Below are 17,943 nucleotides of genomic sequence, written 5' to 3' on the forward strand. Positions count from 1 at the left end.
TTTTCGTTAGGCAAGTGCATAAAATGTCATCAATACAAACAGAAATATCCTGTTTGTTTGCCGCAGTTCCTCTAGCTTTCTCCTAAGAAAATACAAATATGTAGAGCTGGTGTCTCCATGTGGAACCAATTAGTGTTTCCAAGCACAAAATTAAATGTTCCCTGATAGAAAACATTCAAAACAATAAAATCCATGGATAATATCCGGAAAACACAAACACAGAGGCTGTAGCAATATCTGGGATTGAATTAGCCAAATCACATCTGGATATATCCGGTTTCATCCAGTCATATCCGCAAAAACTGGTGTGGAATTCGTATGTAATGGACCGAGAAAATCACTGTGAAAATGGTTTTAAAGAAAAGAAAAGTGTTTTCGTTAGGCAAGTGCATAAAATGTCACGTATACAAACAGAAATATCATGTTTGTTTGCCGCAGTTCCTCTAGCTTTCTCCCTACAAAATACAAATGTGTAGAGCTGGTGTTTCCATGAAGAACCAATTAGTGTTTCCCAGCACAAAATTAAATGTTCCCTGATAAAAAACATTCAAAACAATAAATTCCATCGATAATATCTGGAAAACACAAACACAGAGGCTGTCGCAACATGTGGGATTGAGTTAGCCAAAACACAACCGGATATTTCTGGTTTCATCCAGTCGTATCCTGATAAAGTGTGGTGGAACTCGTATGCAATTGGCACAGACAATCACAGTAAAAATGGTAGTGGAGAAAAGCAAAGTGTTTCCATTTAGCAAGTGCATAAAATGTCACCTATACAAACAGAAATATCATGTTTGTTTGCCGCAGTTCATCTAGCTTTGTCCCTAGAAAATACGAATGTGTAGAGCTGGTGTCTCCATGTGGAACTAATTAGTGTTTCCAAGCACAAAATTAAATGTTCCCTGAGAAAAAACATTCAAAATAATAAAGTGTTTCCATAATATCCAGAAGACACAAACACAGAGATTGAGTTAGCCAAAATACAACCGGATATTTCTGGTTTCATCCAGTCCTATCCGTACAAAGTGGTGTGGAATTCATATGCAATGGACCAAGAAAATCACAGTAAAAATGGTTTTGGAGAAAAGCAAAGTCTTTACATTAGGCAAGTGCATAACATGTCATCTATACAAACCGAAATATCATGTTTGTTTTCCGCACTTCCTTTTTTTTTTCACTTTATACATGTTTAATTAGGATAGGCATAAACCAAAACAGAAAAAAAAAATAAAGTATCACTGTCACTTTGTTTGCAGGCAAGTGTCAGGAAATGGAACAAATTACCAGGAAAACATTTTTCCTAATTAGGTAGGTTACATAATTTTAACATTCAGATGCCAAAATTAGTATTATTCTACTTAATCTACTAATGTAAAGAGGAATCAAAAGTTCATCCTGTTTCGTATAAGAAATTTTACATTAAATATATAGCGCTTTGTTTCTCAGGAAGCAGTACCGGCAACTTGGAGAAGATATTTCTGTTACGTGATGCCTAGAAAATGTCAAATACAACCAAGCAGCTATGCTATAGCTCAGAAAGTACTATTAACCTCTTTTGGGCTAGTGCACATTTCAGTTTAATACAGAACTACATCTTGAGTTTTAGGAAGGCAGCAATAATTATATTTTGGCTTTTGTTCTAGAGCTTAGCATAGTTAAGGCGACAGTTGAAGCATATTAGTGAAGGTAGTTAAAATTTAATGACAATCATCATAATCTCTTATAACCTACATAAACTGTATAATGCTTACATGGAATGAAACCAGCATTACCTAATTGGTGTTTACATACATACAGAGGGAGAAAAAAACCTACCAAAGGCAATCACTCTAAATGTACTATCACGTACTTGTTAAAAATGCAAATATACCATAGAACTAAAATGACGTGAAGAGCACTACTCATTACCTAGAAGAAAGGTAACTGGTTCTCATACAAAGCTAAGCTGGCATCAATCACCCTCGTCACAATGGCTTAGAAAAGCATCAGGTTTCCAGTAGAGAAACTATTCTAGGAAAGTCAGTCAATCTTGTGAAAGTTTCACAGCTGTAAAACCAGGCTAAGACTACAACGACCGTGAAATCTGAGGAGATCAGATGAACCAGTAGATTCCCAGCCATAACGTGAGACGGGAAGGTCCTCATGCAGCATATGCTCCCTGGCTCCGGGAAAGCTTCGTGTGCATAATACAGAAGTAGTTGAGAAAGGAAACTGGAGACGCTCAGCTGTTTCCATTGTGTCCTAACTGTTAAACTTCAGGGATGGTGTGATCCATCAGGCTTTTCATAATGCTTGGCGCCATCCGTTTAATAATATGTTCAAAGATAAAAGCAGGCATGATAGTGACGGCAACTACAGTCCCAGATGTTGATAGTATGTCTGCAATTTGAGAGTCCTTCAATCCAATGACGTTCTGGCCGTTGATCTCACAGATGTTATGTTCCGTGAGAAGACCGTTTCTGGCTGCAGAACTATCTTTCATTATGGATGTTACTTTCCCATTTTTAAAGATAAAGCCAACGTTTCCAGTACTGTCCTTATGCATAGTAATTGTCCGCTCAAAAGGCCTGTCACGAATGGTCATTGTGATCTTCTCTCCAAAAGCCTGTTTGAGCACCTTGTGAGCTTTATCAGAGCTCCAGCCTGCACAGTTTTCACCATTGATCTGGAGTACCTGGTCGCCAAATCTCAAACCAACCAATGAGGCTGGAGAATTTGCCTGGACTAGCTGAACAAATATACCATTATCTATTGATTTAAGCCTGAGTCCAATTTTTCCATCTTGATCCTTACATAAAATGACTTCACGAATCCCTTGTTTAATTTCTGCTCTGCGAATCCCAACATCATTTCCAGTTACAGGAGCCACCATATAGTTCATACTGGAAGGTCTTGCTGCCAACTGCCCCTGAAGTGGTGCTCCAGAGACCATCACCAGATTTGCATGTATTTCTTCTTCATTTAAACTCAGGCCCATGTATTGAGAAAGTTCCGGATACAGTTTAGGATAAAGATTTCCATCTTGAGAGATGGGAGCAGAAGCTTCTGACAAAATTGCTGGGTTGGCAGGGTTTGCAGAAAAAGCAGTCTGAGCCTGAATTACTTTGTCTACCTTCAAGTCTTCAAGAGATGGATAGAGAGACATTTTTCCTGATTTATCTAGACCACAAGGACTCGCTCGCCGCTGCCGCCGCCTCGATCACAGCTAGCGACTTCCGAGACCCGAGAAAAGGAGAGCAGCACGCGTGCGAGGACCGCCCACCAGGCGCATCAAAGCACCACCCCCCCTGTGTTTTCCTCACTTCCTCTAGCTTTCTCCCTAGAAAATACGAATGTGTGGAGCTGGTGTCTCCATGTGGAAGCTGTTAGTGTTTCCAAGCACAAAATTAAATGTTCCCTTATAAAAAAAAATTCAAAACAATAAAGTTTGTCAATAATATCCAGAAAACACAAACACAGACGCTGTCGCAAAATGTGTGATTGAGTTAGCCAAAACACAACCGGATATTTCTGGTTTCATCGAGTCATATCCATACAAAGTGGTGTGGAATTTGTATACAATGGACACAAACAATCACAGTAAAAATGGTTTTGAAGAAAAGCAAAGTCTTTCCGTTAGGCAAGTGCATAAAATGTCATCTATTCAAACAGAAATATCATGTTTGTTTCCTGCAGTTCCTTGAGCTTTCTCCCTACAAAATACCAATATGTAGAGCTGTTGTCTCCATGTGGAGTCAACTAGTGTTTCCCAGCACAAAATTAAATGCTCCTTGATAATAAACATTCAATAAAATAAAGTCCATCGATAATATCCAGAAAACACAAACAGAGTGGCTCTCGCAAAATGTGGCATTGAGTTAGCCGAAAAAAAACCGGATATTTCTGGTTTCATGCAGTCATATCCGGACAAAGTGGTGTGCAATTTGTATACAATACACACAGACAATCACAGTAAAAATGGTTTTGGAGAAAAGCAAAGTCTTTTTGAAAGGTAAGTGCATAAAATGTCATCTACACAAACAGAAATATCATCTTTGTTAGCAGCGGTTCCTCTAGCTTTCTCCCTAGAAAATACGAATATATAGAGCTGGTGTATCCATGTGGAACCAATTAGTGTTTCCAAGCACAAAATTCAATGTTCCCTGATAAAAAACATTTAAATCAATAAAGTCCGTGGATAATATCCAGAAAAAACAAACACAGAGGCTGTCGCAAGATGTGGGATTGAGGTAGGCAAAACACAACTGGATATTTCTGGTTTCATCCAGTCATATATGGACATAGTGATGTGGAATTCGTATGCAATGGATCGAGAAAATCACAGTAAAATGGTATTGGAGAAAAGCAAAATGTTTCTCTTAGGCAAGTGCATAAAATGTCACCTATACCAACAGAAATATCATGTTTCTTTGCCGCAGTTCCTCTTGCTTTCTCCCTAGAAAATACGAATGTGTAGAGTCGGTGTCTCCATGTGGAACCAATTAATGTTTCCAAGCACAAAATTAAATGTTCCCTTATAAAAAACACTTAAAATAATAAAGTTCCTCGATAATATCCAGAAAACACAAACACAGAGGCTGTCGCAATATGTGGGATTCAGTTAGCCAAAACACAACCGGATATTTCTGGTTTCATCCTATCATATCCTGACAAAGTTGTGTGGAATTCATATGCAATGGACTGGGAACATCACAGTAAAAATGGTTTTGAAGAAAAGCAAAGTTTTTCGTTACGCACGTGCTTAAAATGTCACCTATCCAAACAGAAATATCAGGTTTGCTTGCTGTAGTTCCTCTAGCTTTCTCCCTAGATAATACGAGTGTGTAGAGCTGGTGGCTCCATGTGGAACCAATTAGTGTTTCCAAGCACAAAATTAAATGTTCCCTTATAAAAAACTTTTAAAACAATAAAGTCCGTTGATAATATCCAGAAAATACAAACACAGAAGCTGTCGCAACATGTGGGATTTTGTTAGCCAAAACACAATCAGATATTTCTGGTTTCATCCAGTCATATCCTGACAAAGTGATGTGGAATTTTTATGCAATCAACCGGGAACATCACAGTAAAAATGTTTTTGAAGAAAAGCAAAGTATTTCCGTTAGGCAAATGCATAAAATGTCACCTATACAAACAGAAATATCATGTTGTTTGCCGCAGTTCCTCTTGCTTTGCCCCTTCAAAATACGAATGTGTAGAGCTGGTGTCTCCATGTGGAACCAATTAGTGTTTCCAAGCAGAAAATTAAATGTTCCTTGATAATAAACATTCAATAAAATAAAGTCCTTCGAAAAAATCCAGAAAACACAAACACAGAGACTCTCGCAAAATATGGGATTGAGTTAGCCAAAACACAACTGGGTATTTCTGGTTTCATCCAGTCATATCCGGACAAAGTGGTGTGGAATTTGTATACAATACACACAGACAATCACAGTAAAAATGGTTTTGGAGAAAAGCAAAGTCTTTTCGTTAGGCAAGTGCATAAAATGTCATCTACACAAACAGAAATATCATCTTTGTTAGCAGCAGTTCCTCTAGCTTTCTCCCTATAAAATACGAATATGTAGAGCTGGTGCCTCAGTGTGGAAACAATTAGTGTTTCCAACCACAAATATAATGTTCCGATATAAAAATCATTCAAAACAATAAAGTCCATCGATAATATCCAGAAAACACAAACACAGAGTCTGTCGCAATATGTGGGATTGAGTTATCCAAAACACAACCGGATATTTCTGGTTTCATCCAGTCATATCTGGTCAAAGTGGTGTGGAATTCCTATGCAATGGACCGGGAACATCACCGTAAATATGGCTTTGGAGGAAAGCAATGTCTTTTCGTTAGGAAAGTGCATAAAATGTCATGTGTACAAACAGAAATATCATGTTTGTTTGCCGCAGTTCCTCTAGCTTTCTCCCTAGAAAATACGAATGTGCGGAGCTGGTGTCTCCATGTGGAAACAATTAGTGTTTACAACCGCAAAATTGAATGTTCCCTGATAAAAAACTTTCAAAACAATAAAGTCCGTCGATAATATCCAGAAAACACAAACTCAGATGCTTACAAAATATTTGCTATTCAGTTAACCAAAACACAACCAGATATTTCTGGTCTCATCCACTTATATCTCCGCAAGTGGTCTGGAATTTGTATGCAATGGATCGAGAAAATAACAGTAAAAATGGTTTTGGAGAAAAGCAATGTCTTTTCGTTTAGGCAAGTGCATAAAATGACATCTAAACAAACAGAAATATCATGTATGTTTGCATCAGTTCCTCTAGCTTTCTCGCTAGAAAATACGAATGTGTAGAGCTGGTTTCTCCATTTGGAAACAATTAGTGTTTCCCAGCACAAAATTAAATGACCCCTGATAAAAAACATTCAAAAAAATAACGTCCATCGATAATATCCAGAAATCACAAACACAGAGTCTATAGCAAAATCTGGGATTGAGTTAGCCAAAACAGAACCGGATATTCCTGGTTTCATCCAGTCATATCCGGACAAACTGGTGTGGAATTCATACGCAATGGACCGAGAAAATTACAGTAAAAATGGTTTTGGAGAAAAGCAACGTCTTTTCTTTAGGCAAGTGCAAAAAATGTCATCTACACAAACAGAAATATAATGTTTGATTGCCCCAGTTCCTCTAGCATACTGGCTAGAAAATACGAATGTTAAGAGCTGGTGTCTCCATGTTGAAACAATTAGTGTTTCCAATCACAAAATTAAATGTTCCCTGTAAAAAACATTCAAAGCAATAAAGTCCATAGATAATATCTAGAAAACACAAACACACAGGCTATCACAATATCTGGGATTGAGTTAGCCAAAACACAACAGGATATATCTGGTTTCATCCATTCATATACAAACAAAATGGTTTGGAATTCGTATGAAATGGACCAAGAAAATCATAGTAACAATGGTTTTGGAGAAAAGCAAACTCATTTCGTTAGACAAGTGCATCAAATGCCATGTACACAAACAGAAATATCATGTTTGTTTGACCCAGTTCCTCTAGATTTTCCCTAGAAAACACGAATGTTTACAGCTGGAGTCTCCATGTGGAAACAATTAGTGTTTCCCAGCATAAAAATAATGTTCACTGATAAAAAACATTCAAAACAATAAAGGTCATCGATGATATCCAGAAAACACAAACAGAAATACTTTCACAATATCTGGGATTGAGTTAGCCAAAACACAACCGGATATTTCTGGTTTCATCCACTCATATCCCCACAATGTCATGTGGAATTTGTATGCAATGGACCGAGATAATCACAGGAAAATTGGTTTTGGAGAAAAGCAAAGTCTTTTCATTAGGCAAGTGCATAAAATGTCATTTATACAAACAGAAATACCATGTTTGTTTGCCGCAATTTCTCTAGCTTTCTAACTAGAAAATACAAATGTGTAGAGTTTGTGTCTCCATGTTGAACCAATTAGTGTTTCCCAGCACAAAGTTAAATGTTCCCTGATAAAAAACAATCAAAACAATAAAGTCCCTCTATAATATCCAGAAATGACAAAAACAGAGGCTTTCACAGTATTTCAGATTGAGTTAGCCAAAACACAACCGGATATTTCTGGTTTCATCCAGTCATATCCAAGCAAAGTGGTGTGGCATTCGTATGCAATGGACCGAAAAAAATCACAGCACAAACATTTTTGGAGAAAAGCAAATTCCTTTCTTTAGGCAAGTGCATAAAATGTGAACTATACAATCAGAAATATCATGTTTGTTTGCCGCAGATCCCCTAGCTTTCTCCCTAGAAAATACGAATGTATAGAGCTGGTGTCTCCATGTGGAACCAACTATTGTTTCTCAGCAGAAAATTAAATGTTCCCTGATTAAAAACATTCCAAACAATAAATTCCATCGATAATACCCCAAAAACACAAACACAGAGACTTTCGCAATATCTCAAATTGAGTTAGGAAAACACAACCGGATATTTCTGGTTTCATCCAGTCATATCCGGACAAAGTGGTGTGACATTCGCATAAAATGGACATAGACAATCACAGGAAAAATGGTTTTGGAGAATAGCAAAGTCTTTTCCTTAGGCAAGTGCATAAAAAGCCATCTATACAAACAGAAATACCATGTTTGTTTGCCGCAGTTGCTCTAGGTTTATCCCTAAAAAATACGAATGGGTAGAGCTGGTGTCTCCATGTGGAACCAAATTGTGTTTCCCAGCACTAAATTAAATATTCCCGAAAAAAACATTCAAAACAATAAAGTCCATCGATAATATCCAGAAAACACAAACACAGAGGCTGTCTCAATATCTGGGATGGGGTTAGCCAAAACACAAAGGAATCTTTCTGGTTTCATCCAGTCATATCCTGACAAAGTTGTGTGGCATTCGTATGCAAGGACTGAGAAAATCACAGTAAAATGGTTTTGGAGAAAAGGAAAGTCTTTTCCTTAGGCAAGTGCATAAGTTGTCATGTATACAAACAGAAATATCATGTTTTTTGCCGCATATCCTCTAGCTTTCTCCATAGAAAATACGAATGTGTAGATCTGGTGTCTGCACATGGAACCAATTAGTGTTTCCAAGCACAAAAATAAATGTTCCCTTATAAAATACATTCTACATCATAAAGTCCGTTCATAATATCCGGAATACACAAAGAAAAAGGCTGTAGCTATATGTGGGATGGAGTTAGCCAAAACACATCCGGATATTTCTGATTTCAACCAGTCTTATCCGGGCAAAGAGGTGTGGCATTCGTATGCAATGGAGCAAGAAAATAAAAATAGAAATGGTTTTGGAGAAAAGCAAAGTCTTTTCGTTAGGCAAGTGCATAAAATATCATCTATACAAACAGAAATATCATATTTGTTTGCCGCAGTTCCTCTAGCTTTCTCCCTAGAAAATAGGAATGTATAGAGGTGGTGTCTGTATTTGAAACCATTTTGTTTTTCCAAGCACAAAATTAATTGTTCCCTGATAAAAAACATAGAAAACAATAAAGTCCATGGATAACATCCAGAAAACAGAAACACAGAGGCTGTCGCAATATCTACGATTGAGTTAGCCAAAACACAACCGGATATTTCTGGTTTCATCCAGTCATATCCGGACAAACTGGTGTGGAATTCATATTCAATGGACGGAGAAAATCAGAGTAAAAATGGTTTTGGAGAAAAGCAAAGTCTTTTCCTTAGCCAACCGCATAAAATGTCATCTGTACAAACAGAAATATGATGTTTGTTTGCAGCAGATCTCTAACTTTCTCCCTAGAAAATACAAATGTGTAGAGCTGGTGTCTCCATGTGGAACCAATTTGTGTCCCAGCACTAAATTAAATGTTCCCTGATAAAAAACATTCAAAACAAGACAGTATGTCGATAATATCCAGAAAACACAAACAGAGAGGCTCTCACAAATCTGGGATTGAGTTAGCCAAAACACAACCGGATATTTCTGGTTTCATCCAGTCATATCCGGACTAAGTGTTGTCCAATTCGTAGGAAATGGACTGGGAAAATCACAGTAAAATGGTTTTGGAGAAAAGCACAATGATTTCGTTAGGCAAGTGCATAAAATGTCATCTATACAAACAGAAATACCATGTTTGTTTGCCAGAATTCCTCTGGATTTCTCCCTAGAAAATACGAATGTGTAGAGCTGGGGTCAACATTTGGAACCAATTAGTGTTTCCAAGCTCAAAATAAAATGTTCCCTGATAAAAACATTCAAAATAATAAAGTCCATCGAAAATATCCAGAAAACACAAACACAGAGGCTGTAGCGATATCTGGGATTGAGTTAGCCAAAATAAAACTGGATATTTCTGGTTTCATAAAGTCATACCAGGACAAACTGGTGTGGAATTCGTATGCAATGGACCGAGAAAATCACAGTAAAAATGGTTTTGGAGAAAAGTAATGTCTTTTCATTAAATAAGTGCTTAAAATGTCATCTATTCAAACAGAAATGTCATGTTTGTTTGCTGCAGTTCCTCTAGCTTCCATCCCTGAAAATACAAAAGTGCAGAGCTGGTGTCTCCATGTGGAATCTGCTAGTGTTTCCAAGCAAAAAGTTAAATGTTCCCTGATAAAAACATTCAAAACAATAAAGTCCATCGTTAATATCCAGAAAACACAAACACAGAAGCTGTAGCCATATCTGGGATTGAGTTATCCAAAACACAACCGGATATTTCTGGTTTCATTCAGGCATATCCGGATAATGTGGTGTGGAATTCATATACAATGGACCGGAGTGAGAAAGTCACAGTAAAAATGGTTTTGGAGAAAAGCAAAATCTTTTCATTAGGTAACTGCATAAAATGTAATCTATAAAAAAAGAAATGTCATGTTTGTTTGCCGCAGTTCCTCTAGCCTTCTCCCTAGAAAACACAAATGTGTAGAGCTGGTGTCTCAATGTGGAACCAATTAGAGTTTCCCAGCAGAAAATTAAATGTTTCCTGATAAAAAACATTCAAAACAATAAAGTCCGTTGATGATATCCGGAAAAAAACAACCACAGAGGCTGTAGCAATATCTGGGATTGAATTAGCCAAAACACAACCGGATATTTCTGGTTTCATACAATCTTATCCGGACAACGTGGTGTGAAATTCGTATGCAATGGACCGAGTAAATCACAGTAAAAATGTTTTTAGAGAAAAGCAAAATATTTTCCTTCAGCCAGAGCATAAAATGTCATCTATACAAACAGAAATATCATGATTGTTTGCTGCAGTTCATCTAGCTTTCTCCCTAGAAAATACGAATGTGTAGAGCTGGTGAACCAAGTGTAGTCAAGTAGTGATTCTACGGTATAATATCAAATGTTCCATGATAATAAACATTCAAAACAAAAAGTATGTTGATAATATCCGGAAAACACAACCACAGAGGCTGTAGCAATATCTGGGATTGAGTTAGCCAAAACACAACTGGATATTTCTGTTTTCATCCAGTCATATCCTGACAAACTGGTATGGAATTCGTATGCAATGGTCCGAGAAAATCACAGTAAAATCGTTTTGGAGAAAAGCAAAGTGTTTTCATTAGGCAAGTGTATAAAATGTCATCTAGACAAACAGAAATACCATGTTTGTTTGCCAAGTTCCTATAGTTTTCTCCCTAGAAAATATGAATGTGTAGAGCTGGTGTCTCCATGTGGAACCAATTAGAGTTTCTATGGAAAAAATTAAATTTTCCCTGATAAAAACATTCAAAACAATAAAGCCTGTCGATAATATCCAGAAAATATTATCACAGTGCCTGTAGCAATATCTTGGATTGAGTTAGCCAAAACACAACCGGATATTTCTGGTTTCATCCAGGCATATCCGGACAATGCGGTGAGGAATTCATATGCAATGGACCGAGAAAATCACATTAAAATGGTTTTGGAGAAAAGCAAATTCTTTTCTTTAGGCAAGTGCATAGAATGTCATCTATACAAAGAGAAATATCATGTTTGTTTGCTGCAGTTCCTCTAGCTTTCTTCCTAGAAAATATGAATGTGTAGATCGGGTGTCTGCATGTCGTACCAATTAGTGTTTCTATGAGGGAAAAATAAATGTTTCCTGATAAAAACAATCAAAACAATAAAGTCCATTAATAATATCCAGAAAACAAAAACACAGAGGGTGTAGCAATATCTGGGATTTAGTTAGCCAAAACTCAACCGGATATTTCTAGATTAATCCAGTCATATCCAGACAAATTGGGGTAGAATTCATAAGCAATAGACCGAAAAATCATAGTAAATACAGTTTTGGAGAAAAGCAAATTCTTTTAAATAGACAAGTGCATAAAATGTCATCTTACAAACAGTAATATCATGTTTGTTGCCGCATTTCCTCTAGCTTTCTCACTAGAAAATAAGAATGTGTAGAGCTGGTGTCTCAATGTGGAATCAACAAGTGTTTCCCAGCACAAAATCACATGTTCTCTGATAAACAACATTCAAAATAAGAAAGTCCATCAATAATATCCAGAAAACAAAAAACACAGAGGCTTTCACAATATTTCAGATTGAGTTAGTAAAACACAACCGGATATTTCTGGTTTCATCCACTCATACACGGACAAAGTAGCATGGAATTCATATGCAATGGACTGATAAAATCAGAGTAAAAATGGTTTTGGAGAAAAGCAAAAGCAAAGTCTTTTCCTTGGGGCAGTGCATAAAATGTCATGTATACAAACAGAAATATCATGTTTGTTTGCCGCAGTTCCACTAGTTTTCTCCTAGAAAATACGAATGTGTAGAGCTGGTGTCTCCATTTGGAGTCAACTAGTGTTTCTACGGTACAAAATTAAATGTTCCCTGATAAAAACATTCAAAAGAATAAAGTCCATCGATCATATCCGGAAAACTTTAACACAGAACCTGTAGCAATAACTGGGATTGAGTTAGCCAAAACACAACCGGATATTTCTGGTTTCATCAAGTCATATCTTGAAAAAGTGGTGTGGAATTCGTATGCATTGGACTTAGAAAATCACAGTAAAAATGGTTTTGGAGAAAAGCAAAGTCTTTTCCTTTGGCAAGGGCATAATATGTCATCTATACAAGCAGAAATATCAAGTTTGTTTGCCGCACTTGCTCTAGCTTCCTCCCTAGAAAATATCAATGTGTAGAGCTGGTGTCTCCATGTGGAACCAATTAGTGTTTCCCAACACAAAATTAAATGTTCCCTGTTAAAAACATACAAAATAATAAAGTCCCTCGATAATATACAGAAAACACAAACACAGAGTCTGTAGCAATATCTGGGATGGAGTTAGCGAAAACATAACTGGATATTTATCATGTCTTCCAATCATATCCGGACAAAGTGGTGTGGTTTTCGTATGCAACAGATCGGGAAAATCACAATAAAAATGGTTTTGGAGAAAAGCAAAGTCTTTTCCTTGGGCTAGTGCATAAAATGTCATCTATACAAACTGAAATATCATGTTTCTTTGCTGCAGTACCTCTAGCTTCCTCCCTAGAAAATAAGAATGTGTAGAGCTGGTGTCTCCATGTGAAATCAACAAGTGTTTCCCAGCACAAAATTAAATGTTCTCTGATAAAAAAACATTCAAAACAATAAAGTCTGTTGATAATATCCGGAAAAAACCTAGACAATGGCAGTAGCAATATCTGGGAATTAGATAGCCACAACACAACCGGATATTTCTGGTGTCATCCAATCATATCCGGAAAAAGTGGTGAGGAATTCGTATGCAATGGACTGAGAAAATCACAGTGAAAAAGATTTGGAGAAAAGCAAAGTCTTTTCGTTAGGCAAGTGCATAAAATGTCATGTAAACAAACAGAAATATCATGTTTGTTTGCCGCAGATCCTCTGGTTTACGCCCTAGAAAATACGAATGTGTAGAGCTGGTGTCTCCATGTGGAATCAACTATGTTTCCCAGTAGAAAACTAAATGTTCCCTGATAAAAACATTCAAAACTATAAAGTCCTTCGATAATATCCAGAAAACACAAACACAGAGGCTGTCGCAATATCTGTGATTGAGTTAGCCAAAACTGAACCGCATATTTCTGGTTTCATCCAGTCATATCCGGACAAAGTGGTGCGGAATTCGTATGCAATAGACCGAAAAATCACAGTGAAAATGGTTTTGGATGAAAGCAAAGTCTTATTGCTAGGAATTGCATAAAATATCATGCATATAATCAGAAATATCATGTTTGTTTCCCACGGTTCCTCTAGCATTCTCCTAGAAAATACGAATGTGTAGAGCTGGTGTCTCCATGTGGAACCAATTAAAGTTTCGCAGTACAAAATAAAATTTTCCCTGATAAAAAACATTCAACACAATAAAGTGCATCGATAATAACCAGAAAACACAAACACAGAGGCTGTAGCAATATTTCGGATTTAGTTAGCCAAAACAAAATCGGATATTTCTGGTTTCATCCAGTCATATCCGGACAAAGTGGTGTGGAATTCCTATGCAATGGACCGAAAAAACCACAGTAAAAATGATTTTGGAGAAAAGCAAAGTCTTTTTGTTAGGCTATTTCATAAAATGTCATCTATACAAACAGAAATATCATGTTTGTTTGCCGCAGTTCCTCCAGCTTTCTCCCTAGAAAATATGAATGTGTAGAGCTGGTGTTCCCATGATGAACCAATTAGTGTTTCCAAGCACAAAATTAAATGTTTCCTGATAAAAAACATTCAAAACAATAAAGTCCATCGATAATATCGGAAAACACAAACACAGAGGCTTTTAAAATCTTTCGGATTCAGTTAGCCAAAACACAAATGGATATTTCTGATTTCATGCGGACATATCCAGACAAAGTGGTTTGGAATTCGTATGCAATGGACCGTGAAAATCACAGTAAAAATGGTTTTGGAGAAAAGCAAAGTATTTGCGTTGGGCAAGTGCATAAATGTCAGCTATACAAACAGAAATATCATGTTTGTCAGTTCCTATACCTTTCTCCCTACATAATACGAATATGTAGAGCTGGTGTCTCCATGTGGAATCAATTACTCTATCCAAGATCAAAATAAAATGTTACCCGATAAAAAACATTCAAAGCAATAAAGTCCATTGATAATATCCAGGAAAAACAATCACAAAGGCTGTAGCAATATCTGGGATTGAGACAGCCAAAACAAAGCGGGATATTTCTGGTTTCTTCCAGTCATATCCGGACAAAGTCGTGCGGAATGCGTATGCAATGGACGGAGAAAATCACAGTAAAAATGGTTTTGGAGAAAAGCAAAGTCTTTACGTTAGGCAAGTGCATAAAATGTCATCTAGACAAACAGAAATATAATGTTTGTTTGCCGTAGTTCTTCTCGATTTCTTCCTAGAAAATACGAATGTGCAGAGCTGGTGTCTCCATGTGGAACCAATTAGTGTTTCCAAGCACAAAATTAAATGTTCCCTGAAAAAACACATTGAAAAAAATAAAGTCTGTGGATAATATCAGGAATACACAAACCCAGAAGCTGTAGCAATATTTCTGTTTGTTTTAGCCAAAACACAGCCGGATATTTCTGGTTTCATCCAGTCATATTCGTATAAAGAGGGGTGGAATTCGTATGCAATGGACCCAGAAAATCACAGTAGAGATGATTTTGGAGAACAGCAAAGTCTTTTCATTAGGCAAGTGCATAAAATGTCATCTATTCAAACAGAAATATCATGTTTGTTTGCAGCAGTTCCTCTAGCTTTCTACCTAGAAAATACGAATATGTAGAGCTGGTTTCTCCATTTGGAATCAATTGCTGTATCATAGCTCAAAATAAAATGTTCCCCAATAAAAAACATTCAATACAATAGAGTCCATTGATAATATCCAGAAAACACAAACACAGAGGCTGTAGCAATATCTGGGATTGAGTTAGCCAAAACATAACCGGATATTTCCAGTTTCATGCAGTCATATCCGGACAAATTGGTCTGGAATTCATATGTAATGGACTGAGAAAATCAGAGTAAAATAGGTTTTGGAGAAAAGCAAAGTCTTTTCGTTAGGCAAGTGCATAAAATGTCATCTATACACCCAGAAATATCATGTTTGTTTGCCGCAGTTCCTCTAGATTTGTCCCTAGAAAATACAAATGTGTAGAGCTGGTGTTCCCATGATGAACCAATTAGTGTTTCTATGGTATAAAATTAAATGTTCCCTCATAAAAATATTCAAAATAATAAAGTCCATCGATAATTTTCGGAAAACACGAACACATAGGCTGTAGCAATATCTGGGATTGCGTTAGTGTAAACACAACCGGATATTTCTGGTTTCATCCAGTCATATCCGGACAAACTCCTGCCTAATTCGTATGCAATGGACCGTGAAAATCACAGTAAAAAACGTTTTGGAAAACAGCAAAGTATTTGCATTAGGCAAGTAGATAAAATATCATTGATATAAACAGAAATATCATGTTTGTTTACTGCAGTTCCTCTAGCTATCTCCCTAGATCACGAATGTGTAGAGCTGCTGTCTCCATGTGGAAACAATTAGTTTTTCGCAGCACAAAATTAAATGTTCCCTGATAAAAAACATTCAGAACAATAAAGTCCGTGGATAATATAGGGAATACACAAACACAGTGTTTGTAGCAATATTTCGGACTGAGTTAGCGAAAACACAACCGGATATTTCCGGTTTTATCCAGTCATATCCAGACAATGTGGTGTGGAATTCGTATGCAATGCTGCTTAGAAAATCACAGTAAAAATGATTTTGGAGAAAAGCAAATTCTTTTCATTAGGCAAGTGTTTAAAATGTCATCTATACAAACAGAGTTATCATGTTTGTTTGCCGCAGTTCCTCGAGCTTTCTCCCTAGAAATACGAATGTGTAGAGCTGGTGTCCCCAGGATGAACCAATTAGTGTTTCTACGGTACAAAATGAAATGTTCCCTGATAAAAAACATTCAAAACAATAAAGTCAATTGATAATATCCAGAAAACACAAACACAGAGGCTGTAGCAATATCTGGGATTGCGTTAGCCAAAACAAAACCGGATATCTCCGGTTTCATCCAGTCATATTCGGACAAACTGGTGGATAATATCCAGAAAACACAAACACAGAGGCTTTTACAATATTTCTGATTGAGTTAGCCAAAACACAACTGGATATTTCTTGTTTTATCTAGTCATAGCCATACAACCTGTGTGGAATTCGTATGCAATGGACCGAGAAAATCACAGTAAAAATGGTTTTGGAGTAAAGCAAAGTCTTTTCGTAGGTGAAGTGCATTAAATGTCATATACACAACAGAAATATCATGTTTTTATGCCGAGTTCCTCTAGCTTTCTCCCCAAAAAATACGAATGTGTAGAGCTGGTGTCCACTTTGATGAACCAATTAGTGTTTCAACGGTACTAAAAAAAACGTTCCCTGATAAAAACATTCAAAGCAATAAAGTCCATGGATAATATCCGGAAAACACAAACACAGAAGCTGTAGCAATATTTCGGATTGAGTTAGCAAAACACAACCGGATATGTCTGGTTTCATCCAGTCATATCCAGACAATGTGGTGTCGAATTCTTATGCAATGGACCGAGAAAATCACAGTAAAAATGGTTTTGGAGAAAAGCAAAGTCTTTTCCTTCGGGCATTGCATAAAATGTCATTTATACAAACAGAAATATCATGTTTGTTTGCTACAGTTCCTCTAGCTTTCTCCCTAGAAATTACGAATGTGTAGAGCAGGTGACTCCATGTGGAGACAACTAGTGTTTCCCAGCACAAAATTAAATGCTCCCTCATAAAAAATATTCAAAATAATAAAGTCCGTTGATAACATCCGGAAATCACAAACACAGACGCTGTAGCAATATCTTGAATTGAGTTAGCCAAAACACAACTGGATATTTCTGGTTTCATCCAGTCATACCCGGACAAAGTGGCATGGAATTCCTATGCTATGTACTGATAAAATCAGAGTAAAAATGGTTTTGGAGAAAAGCAAAGTCTTTTCGTTAGGCAAGTGCATAAAATGTCATGTATACAAATAGAAATATCATGTTTGTTTGCCGCAGTTCCCCTAGCTTTCTCCCTAGAAAATACGAATGTGTAGAGCTGGTGTTCCCATCATGAACCAATTAGTGTTTCTATGGTACAAAATTAAATGTTCCCTGATAAAAGCATTCAAAACAATAAAGTCCATCGATAATATCCAGAATACAGAAAGAGAGATGCTTTCACAATATTTCGAATTGTGTTAGCCAAAAGACAACCGGATATTTCTGGTTTCATACAATCATATCCGGACAATGTGCTGTGGAATCCGTATGCAATGGACCGAGTAAATCACAGTAAAATGATTTTAGAGAAAAGCAAAGTCTTTTCCTTCAGCAAGTGCATAAAATGTCATCTATACAAACAGAAATATCATGATTGTTTGCCGCAGTTCATCTAGCTTTCTCCCTAGAAAATACGAATGTGTAGAGCTGGTTTTCCA

At 36.8% G+C, this 17,943-nt stretch overlaps 1 protein-coding gene across 1 annotated transcript; it reads right to left on the reverse strand.

Annotated features, from left to right (window-relative positions):
- Positions 1-1,782: 1,782 nt before the first annotated feature.
- LOC133762393 (syntenin-1-like) lies at positions 1,783-3,221 on the reverse strand. Its single transcript, XM_062195392.1, has one exon. It carries the CDS (start codon positions 3,146-3,148, stop codon positions 2,252-2,254), a length of 897 nt encoding a protein of 298 aa, XP_062051376.1. The 5' UTR covers positions 3,149-3,221; the 3' UTR covers positions 1,783-2,251.
- Positions 3,222-17,943: the final 14,722 nt, after the last annotated feature.

The sequence above is a fragment of the Lepus europaeus genome, chromosome 6 (genome assembly GCF_033115175.1).
Source record: "Lepus europaeus isolate LE1 chromosome 6, mLepTim1.pri, whole genome shotgun sequence".
NCBI lineage: Eukaryota > Metazoa > Chordata > Mammalia > Lagomorpha > Leporidae > Lepus > Lepus europaeus.